The sequence below is a fragment of the Eublepharis macularius genome, chromosome 8, assembly GCF_028583425.1.
Source record: "Eublepharis macularius isolate TG4126 chromosome 8, MPM_Emac_v1.0, whole genome shotgun sequence".
Taxonomy (NCBI): Eukaryota; Metazoa; Chordata; class Lepidosauria; order Squamata; family Eublepharidae; genus Eublepharis; species Eublepharis macularius.
The window spans coordinates 851,044-865,583 of NC_072797.1; the positions used below are offsets into that span (position 1 = coordinate 851,044).

Sequence of the window (14,540 nt, forward strand, 5' to 3'; positions counted from 1 at the left end):
CAAACCTTGAACTGACTATTGAAAGTACAGCCTGATCTGGAGCTTCTGCGGCCAGCTATCAACCGCAGGGGGGGGGCTCCATGGAGGCCCCCCACCCTGCAACAAGCTAGCGAGATGGGAGAGAGCAGAGCTGGTGCAGAGGGCTGTTGTTACACAAAAGAATCCCTCCTCTGCCCCCCCAACCATTGCCAGAATTGGGGGGCATCTTGGTTGGCTGCCACCCCCTTTTCTCTCCCCAAAACCTCTTAGTGCTGGGGGGAGCATGAAGCCAGGAGAAAAATGCAGCAGCTGTGAGCATTCGGGCCCGTGGGTGGGACGGAGCGAAGTCAGAGTTCTTTCAGCAAGCCAAAGCTTTATTTACCATTAAGTCCCAACACAGAACAATACAGGGCCACTATTGGGAAACAGTATCAAGCAAAAGGAAGACAGAAAGGTAAACTTAATTCAGAGCTTACCTGACAGCCTCCTTGCCCATCCTGGCTGGAACAGGTGGGTGCATTACAAGGTTGCTCTCTCTCTCACGCACACACGTGCGCACACACACACACCGCAGGGGCAGGCTGCTTGGCCCCCTCTCCTTTCCAGCTGGGTCAGAAGAGGCAGGTCACTGGTCCCTCAGCCAGGCTTTTGCTAAGCTGGCCACACACACCCTAGTCCCGCCACTTGTCTCCCAACACTCAGGTCTACCTCCGTGAATTCTCCCTCTGCCATAAATGAGCCATCTGCCTGGGTTTTGCAGCAGGAGATGCCCAGCAGGGGTGGTGGTGGTGAAGGGGCTTGTGCTCTCCTTTACAACCTCACCAAGTTGCCAACCTTCCCTCTGTGCCACTCCTGAATTCCAGCCAGCCCAACTTTACACTGCTGAGATGGCACCTGACAGCTTCCTCCAAGATCTCCTTCTTGCTGAATGGACCCACACGCTCCAGTTGGGCCTTCCAGTAGCCTTTGACCCTGTCCGCCGTGAACAGTTGACAGTGGGGCTGGAGTGGCTGGCACGGGCTCACCCCTGCCCGGAGCATTCCCAGGGCAGCCCCACAGGGGTCTCCGCCGTCCCCCACCCGCTGAGACAGCCAGGTGGCCTGCCCGCCCTGCCTGCCCCAGGCTAGACTTCACCTTTGGGTCTGGCTGTGCTCCTGACAGGGGAAACAGGACCAGCTCCAGCTGTCTGTCTTCATCTGCCGAATCCTGCCAGTGCTACCCGCTCTGCGCTCAGGGCCAGCAACACAGACAGAGCAGTCATTGTCATCCTCTGTATCCTCGATACCTGAACTTTGTTTGTTTTGCACTTCTCTTGTGGCTTTAGTTCCTATCCATTTTGTCATGGGCTTCCTCCACGCCCGTATTGCTCGGCTCTTGCTTTCACGGAGCTTCAAGTTCACCTTTGCAGCTGTGGTTCCAGGGGAACTCTGGGCCAGAAAGGGCAGGGAGGGAGTCCAAAGCCTTGGGGGGGGGGAGGTTTCCTTATGTATTTGGAAAGCGCTGTCGAGTGCGTGGCATTTGGCCCTGGCCTGAAGAAGGGAGAGAGAATGGGCATGGCAGAGAAGTCCCTTCATCTTCAGCGGTGGCAGCAAAGCCCCCCAGCAGGCCAAATCACACGGATGAGGAATTCTTCTGGGTGGGTTTCTGTGAATGCTAGCAAATGAATCCTTCTCTCAGAGTGAAAGAGAGAGCCTATACAATAAATTTATAGAAGAGAGTCCAGTAGCACCTTCAAGACTAACCAACTTTACGGTAGCATAAGCTTTCAAGCATCACAGTTCTCTTCATCAGATGCATGGAGGGTAAGAAGACTGGTCAGATCCAGTTTCTTTTCTATTTTGCTACTGCAGACTAACACGGCTAACTCCTCTGGATCTATGTTACATTTAAAGTTGTACCACCTTGGATATTTTAAAAGCAATTCCATAACTACTGAACACGAGCAGGGATGTTGTTGTCATATATTGCCTTCAACTATCTCCACCTCTCCAAATGGAAAAAAGTAGTTAGGCGAGGGATCTCTGCGGCCAGGGTCCTGCTGGATTTCACTTGCACCCACCACCCATGAAGGGCAGGCCAGGCCAAGCCAGGCCTAGCAGGATACGGGCAAGGGAAGGTCCCAGCCGGAAAGATGCTCAGCTCTGCCTCTGCCTGACGTGCATCAGGCCGAGGAGGAGAGGTCCCGGGCACAGCGACATCAGCCCTGCTCCTGTGGAAAGAAAAGAAGCGAGGGAGCAAGCGCCGCCGTTCCATGGGCAGCCCTCCCTAAGTGGGGCCTGGAGAGCGCCAGGAATTACAACTACGACTCCCGGCAACAGAGGCCAGTTCCCCTGGAGAAAAGGGTCGCTTTCAAGGGTGGGCTCTGTGGCATTATACCCTGCGGAGGTCCTTCCTCCTTCCCAAACCTTGCTGTCTCCAACCTCCACTCCCAAATCTCCAGGAATTTCCCGTCCTGGAGCTGGCAACCCTAGCCCACCCCGGAGGCGCAATCCTCTCTGTCGCTCTCCAGGCCGCCCGGCAGGGGTCCTCCTGCCAGCCGGCCCATACATGGCACGTGGAGGCGCCCACCTCCCCTGCCAGCAGGCCTGCCAGCCTCTCTTAGGAATACGGCCACATGACGTCGCAACGCGGAGACCAGGGAGCCACAGGCAGGCAGCGCTCGCTCGGGAAGCCGCCGCTCCCGGCCAGGCCTCAGGGTGGCAGCGGAGCTCCCGGTGGCCGCTGCAAGTCCCAGCAGCAGAATCCTGCCTGGCGGGGCAGGCCGGGCCCTCTCCCGGGGCTGCCTGCGCAGAAGCCAAGCCCCGGAATGCTCCTGTGCCCCGAGCCCGGCCGAGCTGCCCGGCCGAAGGAGGCAAAGAGCAGCGGCGGCGGGGGGGCAGGCGGGGCTCTGCCCTCCGCTGCCTTCTCACCTGGCAGGCCGGGCAGAGGTCTGGGGTGCCTCCCGTTGCCCTGGGCACAGGCTCCGCCTCCCCGCCCCGCCCCTCCTGCCCTTCCAGCCTCCCTGCCAAACTACCCCCGGGGCTGGAGCTCTCCCGCAGCGGCGTCCTCCTCCTCCTCCCTGCGCCATGGCCACGGCCTTTGCCTCCAAAGCCAGCCAGACCCTGATGACCCCGGAGCCTCACTACCTCCCGGGGTAAGTGCAGGAGAGGCCCCCCCCCCCGACGCCCACGAGTTGGTGGGCCGCGCAGTATCCCCCTCTGCTGATCCTGGGCACCCTGGCTGGGCTGGAGCCCCCACTCCGCTCTCCTGGGCAGGATTCCGGACCTCTCCCCAGTTTCTCTCCTGCCCGAGCTTTGCACCGCAGCCAGCCTCCTGGCCACAGAAGAGAGTGCAGCTTGGCAGGACTTGGGCGGCGGCGGGGGGGGGGGGGGGCTGGACAGGAGGCCCCTCCACGGCAGCCCCCTCCGACTGCTGAGCTCCTGCCTCACTCACTTTGTCCAGGAGCCTCCATAGCAACCAGAAAGGAAACGGAACCCGGGCAGATTGCCACTGGGGGTGGGTGGGGCTGGGGCACTTAGGAAGGAAGAACCGAAGGCACACCGGACACGGGGGCGGGGGGGTGCAGGCAAGCCAAAGGGGGACCAGGAGAGCCTTGGGGGGGGGGGGTGTCTGTGTGGTTTTTTTAAAAAGAAGATTTCCTGCCTACACTTACTTGCAACGTTCAAAAGCACTTTACGAAGAACCACAGTTGCAATTAGCAACAACCAAAAGAGCCACGTGACTCAACCCAAACACACACACCCTGATCCTTTCTCTTCCTTGCATCTAAGATATATAACCATTAATATACATTAATACACAATTAGAACTTTTAACGCTGCTGGTGGACTTCTGACCATGTCAGGTTGTCGTCCCCCCCCCCGCCCCGCTGCCCCGTTGAGCCTTAGTCGGCCTTTGTGGATCTGGAGGGAGGGGAACGGCCTCCAAAGTCAGAACCATGGCCCAGAACAGGGCTCAAGTTCCCAGGCTCTCCAGAACACGTTATTAGGCTGCATGCTGAAAATTAAATTAGTCCTTACGTTGAAAATTCCCTTCATGTTGAACTCCAGCAGTAGAGGAGATGCGGTGGTCCAATCCTCTCTCCATGCTATGTGTTCTGCTTGCAAGGAGTTGTCTTATGGGTTGGCATCCAATATTATCTACATTTCTCACTGAGACTCAAGGCGGATTGCAAATCACAGAAAACAATTCAACCAGCACAAGTCATCCGGTAACTGCCACACTGAGGAGGGGAGAGGCCAACCACGTCAATTGCTTCCAGGGGCTTCTCATTCCAAGCTCCCATTGCCGCCTCTGCACGGCGGTCCTTCTTGATGCCCAAATCCCCCAGGGCAGTCTGGAACCCGCTAGATCCATACGTCTCTTTGGGTGGACCATTTTAACCGGCCCTTCTCACCTGCTGAGCGTTGGTGCCACGTTGGGGATGGAGGCAGCTGTTAGCCCACCACATCGGCTGAACCTCCAGCCCCCCAACCAGGCCTTCCCCCAAAGGCTCGCTGTGAAAATTTCCCCGCTTTCTAACAAGCTCCTCCGCCCTCTCCCTTCCCAATAAATTTGCTATTTATTGATAGCTTTATATAGAGATTTTAAATGGAGGTTTAATTTTTTTAATGTCTTTTGTAAGCCACCTTGGGTGTTGTAAGGCAGAAGGGTGGCTAACAAATAGTAATAAATAAAATTTAAAAATTCAAAGGCCCCCCTCCCCATCCACAGACTGCAAAAGCGCCAACGTGCCCGGTGTTTTCATTTAAAAGTAAGCCCCGCTTTGTGCCAGGGGCCTTACTGTCAGGCCAGCGAGGCTAGAAGGCTCTCCGAAGGGGAGGAGAGGTGGACGGAAATAAACAAACCCTCCGGGGAGCCGCCTCGGCCTGCTCCGGAGAGGTGAAGCTCTTTTCCGGCTACGCTTCCTGGCTAACTCCGCATCTCCCTTCGCTGGCGTGTGCTGGGGCGAGGGGTCTCGTGCAGGCGAGCAATGCAATGCAATGCAGTGGCAAGTCTGTGGGGCTCCGAAGACGCCTGAAGCTCACCGCACTCCTGGCCAGCTGTGTGCTCAGCAGGCTCTGCGGGGAATGGCGGGCGAGAGAGCAGCTCCTTCTCCCCAGAGGCTGCCTGCTCGGATGCGGCCCGCAGCTGTGGAGCCGGCTCTGCCTCATGCTGGGGAGAGCGCGAGAGGGGAGAGGTGGGAGCCCGGTCCTGCCCTGGGAAGCCTGTGCCCCCTCCCCGTCACTTGCTGCCCTCCCTAGCAGCCTTTTGCAGCTCAGGCAAAAGCCAGGGGCCAAGGCTACTCTGCCTCCTGCCACAGAGTGAGCGTGAAGCCCGTGGGGGGGGGCTCAGCTTGCCACCGCAGGCGCCCGCTCCAGGGCAGCCAGGCGAAGCCTCTCTCCACGAGCAGAGGCGGGATCCTGCCCTGGGAAGCCGTCACACCCTCCGCTCCCCTCTCGGGCATCTCACCCCCCCCCCCGTCTTTCTTTTGATCCCGTTCGGTTTGGTTCCTGAGGAGCAGGATTAACAATAACTTACCAAGATACGCCAAGAGGGGCCTGGGTCAGGTGCCGCACCGGAGGCTCCCGAATGAGCTTAGCAGCCACAGGATAACAGGAGGGGGGGGCCCTCTCGTGGATCAAGGGTGGGCCAAACGGCAGGGAGCAAGAGGCGGACTCAAGGGCCAGTTCTTGCGGTGTCTTTGCAGCTACAGAGGACACTGTCCCCACTACAAGTTCACCCTGGGCCAGACCTACGGGAAGCTGACCTCACAGTTGCTCACCTGCCCAGAGTGGGCACGCTCCGGCCAGACCCTTCTGCAGCCCAACTGCTGCGCCCACGCCCAAGGCGACCCCCTGGAGGAGTGCTGTGAGGCAAAGACCGGCCTGTTCGCTTGCCGCACAATCCCAGGATATACAGGTGAGGCACCATGATTAGGGCGAAGAGTCTATTCTATAGACGTGCAAACAGGAAGTGGCCCAACCTGGTTATGCCACTTCTGGTTATGCAGAAGAGCCCACGGATATATGAAGGATGACATATAAAGAGGACCCCTGAGTCTCTGGGGAAGCCTGTCTCAGAAGCTGTGGGCCACACGGGGGTCTGCCTGTGCAAGGCCTTTTCTGTGGTTGCCCCCCCTTAAGGAGCACCACTGTGGAAGCTCCTGTCCCTTCATCTCTCATCTTGGCAGGCAACTGCAGAGGGTGGCCCTTGGCAGAGAGGAAGCCCTTTCCCCTGCTCTGCAGTCCTCATGTGATGGAGTTTGGACAGCTGCACCTGAAAGTGGCTCTTGGATTCTTTATGTGGTTTTGTTTGGGGCCCGTATCCTTCATTAGCAGCCTTGTATGCCCCGGGGCAGAAAGGGGCGCCTCGAATGGCAGACGGACACCCTCCCTCTCTGCCGAAGGAAGAGTGGGGAGGCCCTGAGGAAAGGGCTGCCTTTTCTGACCTTGCTGTGGAACATCCCCCACTTCACGTACCGTTTCTGCTCCTTTTGATTTAGGCTGCGATGATTCGATTCTGCTAAAGCATTTTAGGAAGCAACCTGTGTCTGTAAACGATCCAGAGGAGTCAGCCGTGTTAGTCTGTAGTAGCAAAATAGCAAAGAGTCCAGTAGCACCTTTAAGACTAACCAACTTTACTGTAGCATAAGCTTTCAAGAGCCACAACTCTCTTCGTCAGATACATCTGATGAAGAGAACTGTGGTTCTTGAAAGCTTATGCTACAGTATAGTTGGTTAGTCTTAAAGGTGCTACTGGACTCTTTGCTCTTTTGTCTGTAAAAGAGAACCCCGAACAGGCGCACTTGTTGCTGTCACTAGTCAGCAGGCGTGGGGGCAGCAGCCAGTGCCAGGCTGGCAAAAGAGGCCTCCTGCCCCCTAAAGAGGCTGCTCTTGGGTAGAAGCTGCACGCCTCCCCTCATCAGCAACCAGAAGTCTTGGTGCACCTGCTGGGGGGAGGGAAGCCCTCTGTTTGCCAGGCCCCTGTGGAACAACACAACCCACCTCCTGCCCCATTGCCACAGTATCCAGCTCCAGCGCCTTAAGCCATTTCTTGCATTTTTTTGGCAGGGTTCATCCCCCGGGCACAGAACTATTATGCCAAGACCTACTGCAAGATCTGCAAGGAGGCTGGGCATGAGTTTGCCAGGCAGCTGGCGAGGGGCACTGGCGGGATGCAGGTGTGGCAGCACGTGGCAGCATCTCCTAAGGACGCGGAGCCAGAATCTGAAGTAAGTGATGGCTGTAGAGGCAGGTCGAGGCTTGGGAGGGGGATAGAGTAGTCCTCAGGCCCTTGGCAGAGTGAGGCCTCTGGCTGGCCCTCACCACGCACCCGCTGAGCCCTCTCTGACCCTCCTGGCCATCAGCTGCGGAGGAGGGCCCCTTCTGCCTCCCTCAGCAGAGTTCTTCCCTGATGGGTCTGTGAGCACCGCAACAGGGACGGGTGCAAGCAACCCACGCCCGCCCTTGTGCAACTGGGTAGTCTGTGGGGGGAGCGGGGTGGGGGGAGGCTCCTTGCTTCTTAGGTGGTGCCTGTGCAGTGGGACAAGGGACATTTGTGAATTAGTACACACCAGCAAAACACAGCATCCAGACAGGTGGAGGGCCTCAGACATGCTCCGCCACACGTGGACAAAGGAGCATCAGCATCAGAGAAGTCCTACGAGGGGCCATCATCCAGCAGTCTGTTTCACACAGAGGTCAAGCAGATGCCCCCACATGGCCTACAGTCATGACATGAAGCCGAGATCCCCCTCCAGCTGCTGCCCCCACCAGGTATCCTGCCTCTGTATATGGAGGTTCCCTTTAGTCGCCATGGCTAATGGCCACTGACGGGCCTCTCCTCGACGGCCCTCCTTGGAAGCCATCTGTGCTGGTGGGCATCACCGTCTCCACTGGTAGCAAAGACCACCCGTTAATTACGTTTTGACCAAAGAAGTATTTCCTTTTGGGAGTGAGAGAAGCAGTTCCCTCTCCTTCTGGCACCTGATGCATAATGATACAAACCTCTACCATGTCTCCCTTACTTGCCTCTTTTCACAATTGAAATGCCTCCGTCTTTTGAGTCTCTTTCCTCATAGGAAAGGCGCTCCAACCCCCTAATCGTCTTGGTGGCCCCTCTCCTGCGCTTTTTCCAGCTCTGCAATGTCCATTTTGAGACACACTGACCAGGACTGCACACAATATTCCCAAGGCAGGCCTCTTCACAGACCTCTGCAGGACCAGCCTGTTGAAGTCCGTCTCTGAAAATCCCTGAAATAGAATTTTTAAATCAAAACTTGACTGCAGGGTATGGAAGAACCACCCCTCAGGCCCTTGTTTTAACCACCGAAAATGAGGCATTTACTCTGCTGTTCCCACGTCTCAACAAGTGGCTAGAAAGCAACAAGGGGTGACCTCCAACCTTCGTCCCACTCGCCACCTTGGGGCCAGGCAGCAATTTTCCCTTGACCATTTCAGCTAGGGACCCTGACGGTGCTTTGCCGTCTTCTGGGCATGGAGCGGGGGCGGGGGGGGAGGTAGTGGTGAATGTCCTGCATTGTGCAGGGGGTTGGACTAGATGGCCTTGGAGGTCCCTTCCAACCCTGGGATTCTAACTCCTTTCACAAATAGGGGTTTCCCTCTGCTGCCACCTGTAGGGCATTGATAGACTTGCAGCTTGAGCCCTATAGTCAGACTCTTTTTTAAAAAATCTTTTCAGGTTAGTAGCCGTGTGGGTCGGTAGGAGAGTCAGAGGTCCCCTTTTCAGATACAAGGAACGGGAAAAGGAAGGAGTCCTCCTTATAATCCAGGCAGAGGGTAGGAGGGGCATTAAGAGTGTCAGGGAGCCAGCTATATAAATACATGTTGTGATTAGCTTGACAGCGCAGGCGTGCAAAGTATAAGAAATTGCCATCTATAACGTGAGAAAAGTCTTATGTCCCCGATTCAACCGTGGGAGATCCAGATTTGCAAATAAACTCAATTTCAGCAATTTCGCATTGTAATTTTCCTTTGAAGTTTCTCTGCTTGAGAATTGCTACTCTGAGGTCAGCAGCGATGGAATGTCCTGGCAGATTGAAATGTTTTTGATACCAGACTTATGTCCATTTATTCTTCTGCAAAGGGACTGACCTGTTTGCCCAGCGTAGAGCGTTGAAGGGCATTGATGGCATATACGATGCTGGCAGATGAACGAGTGGATGAGCCTGAGGCGGCATGGCTGGTGTTGTTAGGTCCAAACGATTGTGTTGTTGGAGTGAATAGGAGGGCAGAGTTGGCATCCTGGTTTTTTGCAGGCCCATGTTGGGATGTGCATAGTTGTGAGGGAGGGGTTGTCGAAGGTTGGGGGCTGCCTGTGGGCAAGAAAAGGTTCGCCTCCCAGTGTGTGTGAGAGAGCAGGATCGCTATCCAGCACAGGGGCCACAACAGCTCCACACAACATCCCACCCCTTAACAGCACAGCCTTGAACGCCGGTTGTCGCAGCTCAAGGGCAGGCATGTTGAGAGGTTTAGATATGGGGGAGGAGGGAAGGGGGCAAGCACAGGCGGCCCAGCTGGGAGGCCGGAAGGAGCCCGTGGCCTGCTCTGCTGGGGGCTCCGAGGGGCGGCTCCGTCTTGGATCTTCCTGAGGAAGGCCGAGAGAGTCCCGTCAACAACACCCCCGCCTCCCCCAGCCCAGTGTGCATCGTTCACGGCAGCCCTTCCCTGCTTACAATCTCAATGTGGGGGGGGGGGAGCCCATTGGACACCCGGCCTGTCCTCTCAGCACACGTCTTCCCTGGCACGGGGTGGGGGTGGGGAGTCCTTGGTGGGCAAGGAACGAATGATGGAGCGCTTGGGAAGTGGGGTGCCCTATTTGGCAGGCCTGCAGTGACAGGTGCATTCTAGGGGGGCTGAGGGGGTCTTGTGGCAGGGGCCGGGTAGTCTGGTGCAGTAGTTAGAGTGCCGGACTAAGATCTGGGAGAGCCAAGTTCAATCCCCGCATCTGCCATGGCAGCTCCCTGGTCGCACACTCCCAGCCTAGTGTACCTGACAGGGTGGTGAGATAGAAGTGCAATTATACCCACACGCCGGGAGACGCGTTGCTTGCTACAGTCTGGACCAGGCATTCCACGGAAGGGAGAGGCCTGGCTCCACGGCCAGGGGCACAAGAACGCCCTCCAGAAAGGCTTGCCCACTCTGGCCCCCAGTGGTCTCAGCAGGGACCTCGAGCTGGACTGCCCCCGCCTGGCATGTCTTCCAGCCTGAAAGTACGGGGCGGGTCTGTTCGTTCTCTCTTATTTACTCTGCCTCGGGCATGCGCAGACGCCCCATTTCTCTTCACAAAGCTTAGGGAAAAACAGGGAAGGGCCTCAAAGGCCACACATTCCCCCACCCCCTTGAGCACCGTATGAGTAACCCCAGGACTTGCCCCTTCTCTGCCCCCAGCTCCCCCCTGCCAAGAAGATGCCTCGGTTGGCAGCTTCATCTAAAGCTTCTGCCACAGGACAGCCGCGCTGGGTTCCCAAGCCACACGGAGTGCCTGCTGCCGCTGGGAACGATGGTGCACCCCAGAAATACTTCGTTCCAGGTGAGGGTCCAGGCCTGGTTGCGGGGGGAGCATCACCGCAGAGCATTCGCTCTGCACCAGTGGGGGCCATGAGGTCTGCTGCTTTGCAGGGGGGCTATGACCCGCTGGCAGGGTTTGCTCCCGGAAGAGCTCTGGCCCAGGCCTGCCGCGCTCCAGGGGCCGTGGTGCCAAAGAGAAGGGGAGCAATGGCCTTCTGTGGTGGCTGTGACCCTTCTGTCTCCCCCTGCAGGCTTCACGGGTTTTGTCCCCCGTGCTCGGTATTTGATCGGGGCCAGCTACCCAACCCTCACCCGTCGTGCATGGGAGGAGTTTGGCCGGATGCTTCAGAAGCAACAGCGCCAGGCTCCTCCGGGCAGCGGCACTCCGAGGAAGAGGGAGGGTCCAGCCTTCCCACCCCTGGCGAAGACCTACCCCACGGACAAGGGCCTCCTGCCCCACTACAAGGGCTATGTACCAGGTGAGCGCGTGGGCGGCCTGGCGACCATGCCAGGCCTCTTGGGGCTCCCTCCTGCCTCCAGCCAGGGCCTCCCACGTCTCTTGCTCAAATGCAGCTGAAGTTGGCCCGAGGACCACCTGGCAAAACCTGTGCTGAGGAGGCCCCGCTGTGCAGTCTGTGCGCCTTGCCCCGAATGGGTGAGATGGGGGGAGGTTGGGCCAGCCCCCGGGTGTCCCACTGGCATCGCCTCTGGCCAGTCAGCCCAGCAGCGGCTGCCACCACATTGCAGCACGGCTGGGGCTCAGCTTGGCTGGCTCCTGGCCCTGTGGCCCTCCCGGACAGGAACCTAAGGGGCTCTCCCCCGCCCCCCAAGTCAGGAGGGCCAGTCTGTTTGGGCTCCCACGCAGGCTGCCACCAGCCCCAAGTTCCTAGGAGCTTCCCTTGGTCTCAGTCCCGTGGCCAGGCTATGAACCCCCGACCCCTGGAGCAGCCCCCTGCCTTGCTTGCCAAAGGGCCTCTGGGCTCAGGCTGCTCTCAAGCGACGGAGATGGTCGGCTTGTACCATTTATTCTGAGCGGAAGCATCAGCAGCGACTCCTGCCTCAACCTTCCCGGGGGGGGGGCAGCCTCCCAGGGGGCCATTCTCAGAAGCGCTGTGGGGCTCAAGGGCTGGGGAGAAAGTGGCTTGCCTTTGCCACGCACGCCTCAAGGGCCCTACGGTCAGTGACAGAGGGACGGCTGGTCATTCAGTGGCCCCCACACTCCCCCTCGGGGCCTGTCTCTGGCTGGGGCACAGCTGGCCAGTTGCTGCTCTTGGGCTCCTCCCAGAAACCGCGCTCTTAATTTCGCCGGTGTCTCTCCACACACAGGGACGGCAAGAGCAGCAGCAAACAAAAGATTCTTCCACACAAAGACAAATGCTGTGTGGGGCTCTTGTTTTCACTGTGGACACATCAGCAATGGAGCATCCACACAGCAGCCTTCCCTGCCCTTTCCTGAGCTCAGCCCTCCGAGGCTGCCACCCACCCACCCCCAGCATGCCCGAAGGGCTTTTCCCCAAAGGGCGACTGTGCTGTCGTGATCTAGCAATCATATGATGATGATGTAAGGCCCTGATCACTAATTCCCAGATTTTCTGGGCCCTTTCCGTTGCGGTTTTGCACCTTTCCATTTATATCTCCACAACAAAAAAGTGCTAGATTTTTTAATGGAAGCTGGGAATTCAGGTGCTAGGTCATGGCTACAGATCATTGTAATGGTGTTGTGCTGTGGCAATCTATCAACTCCCCCCCCCCGTGTGTATGAGTGGCGGTGATTAAAAGGGGCTGAGCCAAAGATAATGGTGCCAACATGTGCCGGCCTTTTGAAAGTGCTCCCCTCCTCTCAACATGGTGTGCAGTTTTGACTGTGATCTTTCCGAAAGTGTTATCCAGCCAGTTCGGGGAATGATCACATCGAAAAAGGGAAAACATAGAAAGTGGATGATTAGAGGATATTGTCACGTGGTTGCTGCGGCCTAGAAGCCAAACCAGAGCAAAATCTCAGTGTGGAAGCAGCACTGTGTGGAAAGGCCACAACTCCCAAGACCGCCCCCTTTGCTTGAAGGCGGCACAGGCTCCGCCTTGCTCCGCGTTTCCAGCCCCATCACTGCCTTCGCTCCTTCAGCCTCGGGCCCCATTTTAGAGGGGGGGAAGATGCTGGGCGTGTCCCAGGCTGGGGCAGAGCAGGCTCCAGGGTGGCGCACACGAGGCTGCTCCCCCCCCCCCGCCTCCCTGGCCCTGTCAGGCAAAGCTCCAAGGAAGCGGGGCAAGCACCAGCAGCCTTTCGGTCACTCTTCCTAGCACACCCGCCGCACCAGAGGCATTTCAGTAACCAACCCCCGTGGGAGGTGCCTCTCCCTGGAAAGGGCCCCCTTGAGCAGCTTGCCGCTTGGCTCTGACCCTCCCCCCTGAACAGCCTGGCTGCAGCGAGTTCCGCCATATGTTGTGCCTGGCTTATGCACACGCCTAGTCCTTAGGGGGCTCCTCGGGCTAACTCGGCTCTCTTCTGTCGCCCTCTAGGTTACAAGTTCCGGTTTGGCCACACCTACGGCCACCTTACCTACGACGCCCTGGGCCGGAGCTGGGTGGAGAAACTGGCGTCAGATCGCCTGCCATAGAAGGCTGCCTCCCCGGCCTCATCTCCAGATCTCACCTCCCCACCGTGCCAAAAATCGGGCTCCTCTGTGTGTTTGGGGTCAACCCCCACAGTGCCCTCCCAGGCCAAGGACAGGCATGAGGAAAGGAGAGGCTGCTGGACAGCAGTCGGGCCTTTGTGACTGGGCTGGGACCAGTTCCTTGCGAGCTCTGAGCAACTCGAACCACCCCCGGGCTCATGGAGGGATTGGAAAGGACACCAGCAAGCTTCTCCCAGAGACAACGGGGAGCGGCTTCCAGTCGGAGCAACCTGCCGGTTCCTTATCAGGTAGCTTTGTAAGGACAGTGGGGTGGGGAAAGGGCACACGGTAGTCAGGATCAGAAGACAGCAGTAGGGAGGTTGCCCGCAAGGGTGTTGTCAACAAAAAAATAGGAAGCATTTGCCTCTTAAGGGCTGGCACCCCCCCCACCCCAGAATCCCCGCCCCCTCCAGCCTCGGCAGGAAAGGGAGTCATTTGGTCCTGGCCAGGATAGCAGCTGACCCCTCACCTGAGGTTGCTGGATACAGACCAGTCAGGGAAAGGTTATGGGCCCCAGAAGCCGCCGCCTGGCTGTCCCGGAACAGTCCAAAGTGGGTCTCGTCTCCTCCACCATCCCCACAAAGGCCTGGATTAGCCCCAGGGCATCTTCGAGAGCCGCTCTCTCCTCCCCGCCCCCCACACTGTTCTGATAGGTCAGCTGGAGGACTCTGGACTGGACTCCAGAACGGTCAGATGGCCAGGAAACTGGCTGGACGGCCACACCCAAAGAGTTGTCAACGGCATCATGTCTGAGTGGAGGGAGGTGCCCAGTGGAGCGCCACAGAACTCGCTTTGGGGCCCAATGCCATTCAATATTTTCATAAACGATCTGGGTGAGGATATGAAGGGATTCCTCATTAAATTTGCGGATGACACCAAACTGGGAGGAGCAGCAAACACCCTTGAAAACAGGGATAGAAATGAACGCAAGCTGAACACACTGGAAAAATGGGGGGATTTGAATAAAATGTGATTCAACATGGATGAGTGCTGGGGCCTCTGAGTGGCAGTGTGTGTGAACGAGATCTTTGGATACGGGTGGATAGGAAGCGAAATGTAAGCAGCCAGTGTGTCGCAGCAGCAAAAAAGGCGAATGCAGTCTTGGGGGGGGGTGTCAACAAAGGCATAATATCCAAATCACAGGGCGTCATTGTCCCACTCTATACCGCATTGGTCAGGCCTGTGCCTGGAGTATTGTGTGCCGTTCTGGAGGCCTCACTTCAAGAAGGGGGCAGCAGATAAATTGGAATGGGTGCAGAGGAGGGCAACCAGGCGACGAAGCCCTGCGAAGGCAGACCGAGCAGCCTGGGAATGTTCAGGTTGGAGAAGGCTGAGGGCAGCATGGCTACTCTCCTTCAGTATTTAAAAGGCTGTCTCT

General features: G+C 57.7%; 1 protein-coding gene across 1 annotated transcript; it reads left to right on the top strand.

Annotated features, from left to right (window-relative positions):
* Positions 1-2,961: 2,961 nt before the first annotated feature.
* On the top strand, positions 2,962-14,144 carry FAM166B (family with sequence similarity 166 member B). The gene is made up of 6 exons (XM_054986960.1): positions 2,962-3,112; positions 5,669-5,880; positions 7,032-7,192; positions 10,371-10,512; positions 10,742-10,969; positions 13,008-14,144. Exons 1-6 carry the CDS (start codon positions 3,045-3,047, stop codon positions 13,103-13,105), a joined length of 909 nt encoding a protein of 302 aa, XP_054842935.1. The 5' UTR covers positions 2,962-3,044; the 3' UTR covers positions 13,106-14,144.
* The last annotated feature ends 396 nt before the right edge of the window (positions 14,145-14,540 follow it).

What these genes read in the sequence shown, in the direction of transcription:
- FAM166B (XM_054986960.1), top strand. Translation starts at nt 3,045, where the DNA reads ATGGCCACGGCCTTTGCCTCCAAAGCCAGCCAGACCCTGATGACCCCG. An exon ending in ACGCGGAGCCAGAATCTGAA is followed by an intron (nt 7,193 to 10,370) that starts GTAAGTGATGGC and finishes CTCTGCCCCCAG; the next exon opens with CTCCCCCCTGCCAAGAAGAT. An exon ending in CCAGAAATACTTCGTTCCAG is followed by an intron (nt 10,513 to 10,741) that starts GTGAGGGTCCAG and finishes CTCCCCCTGCAG; the next exon opens with GCTTCACGGGTTTTGTCCCC.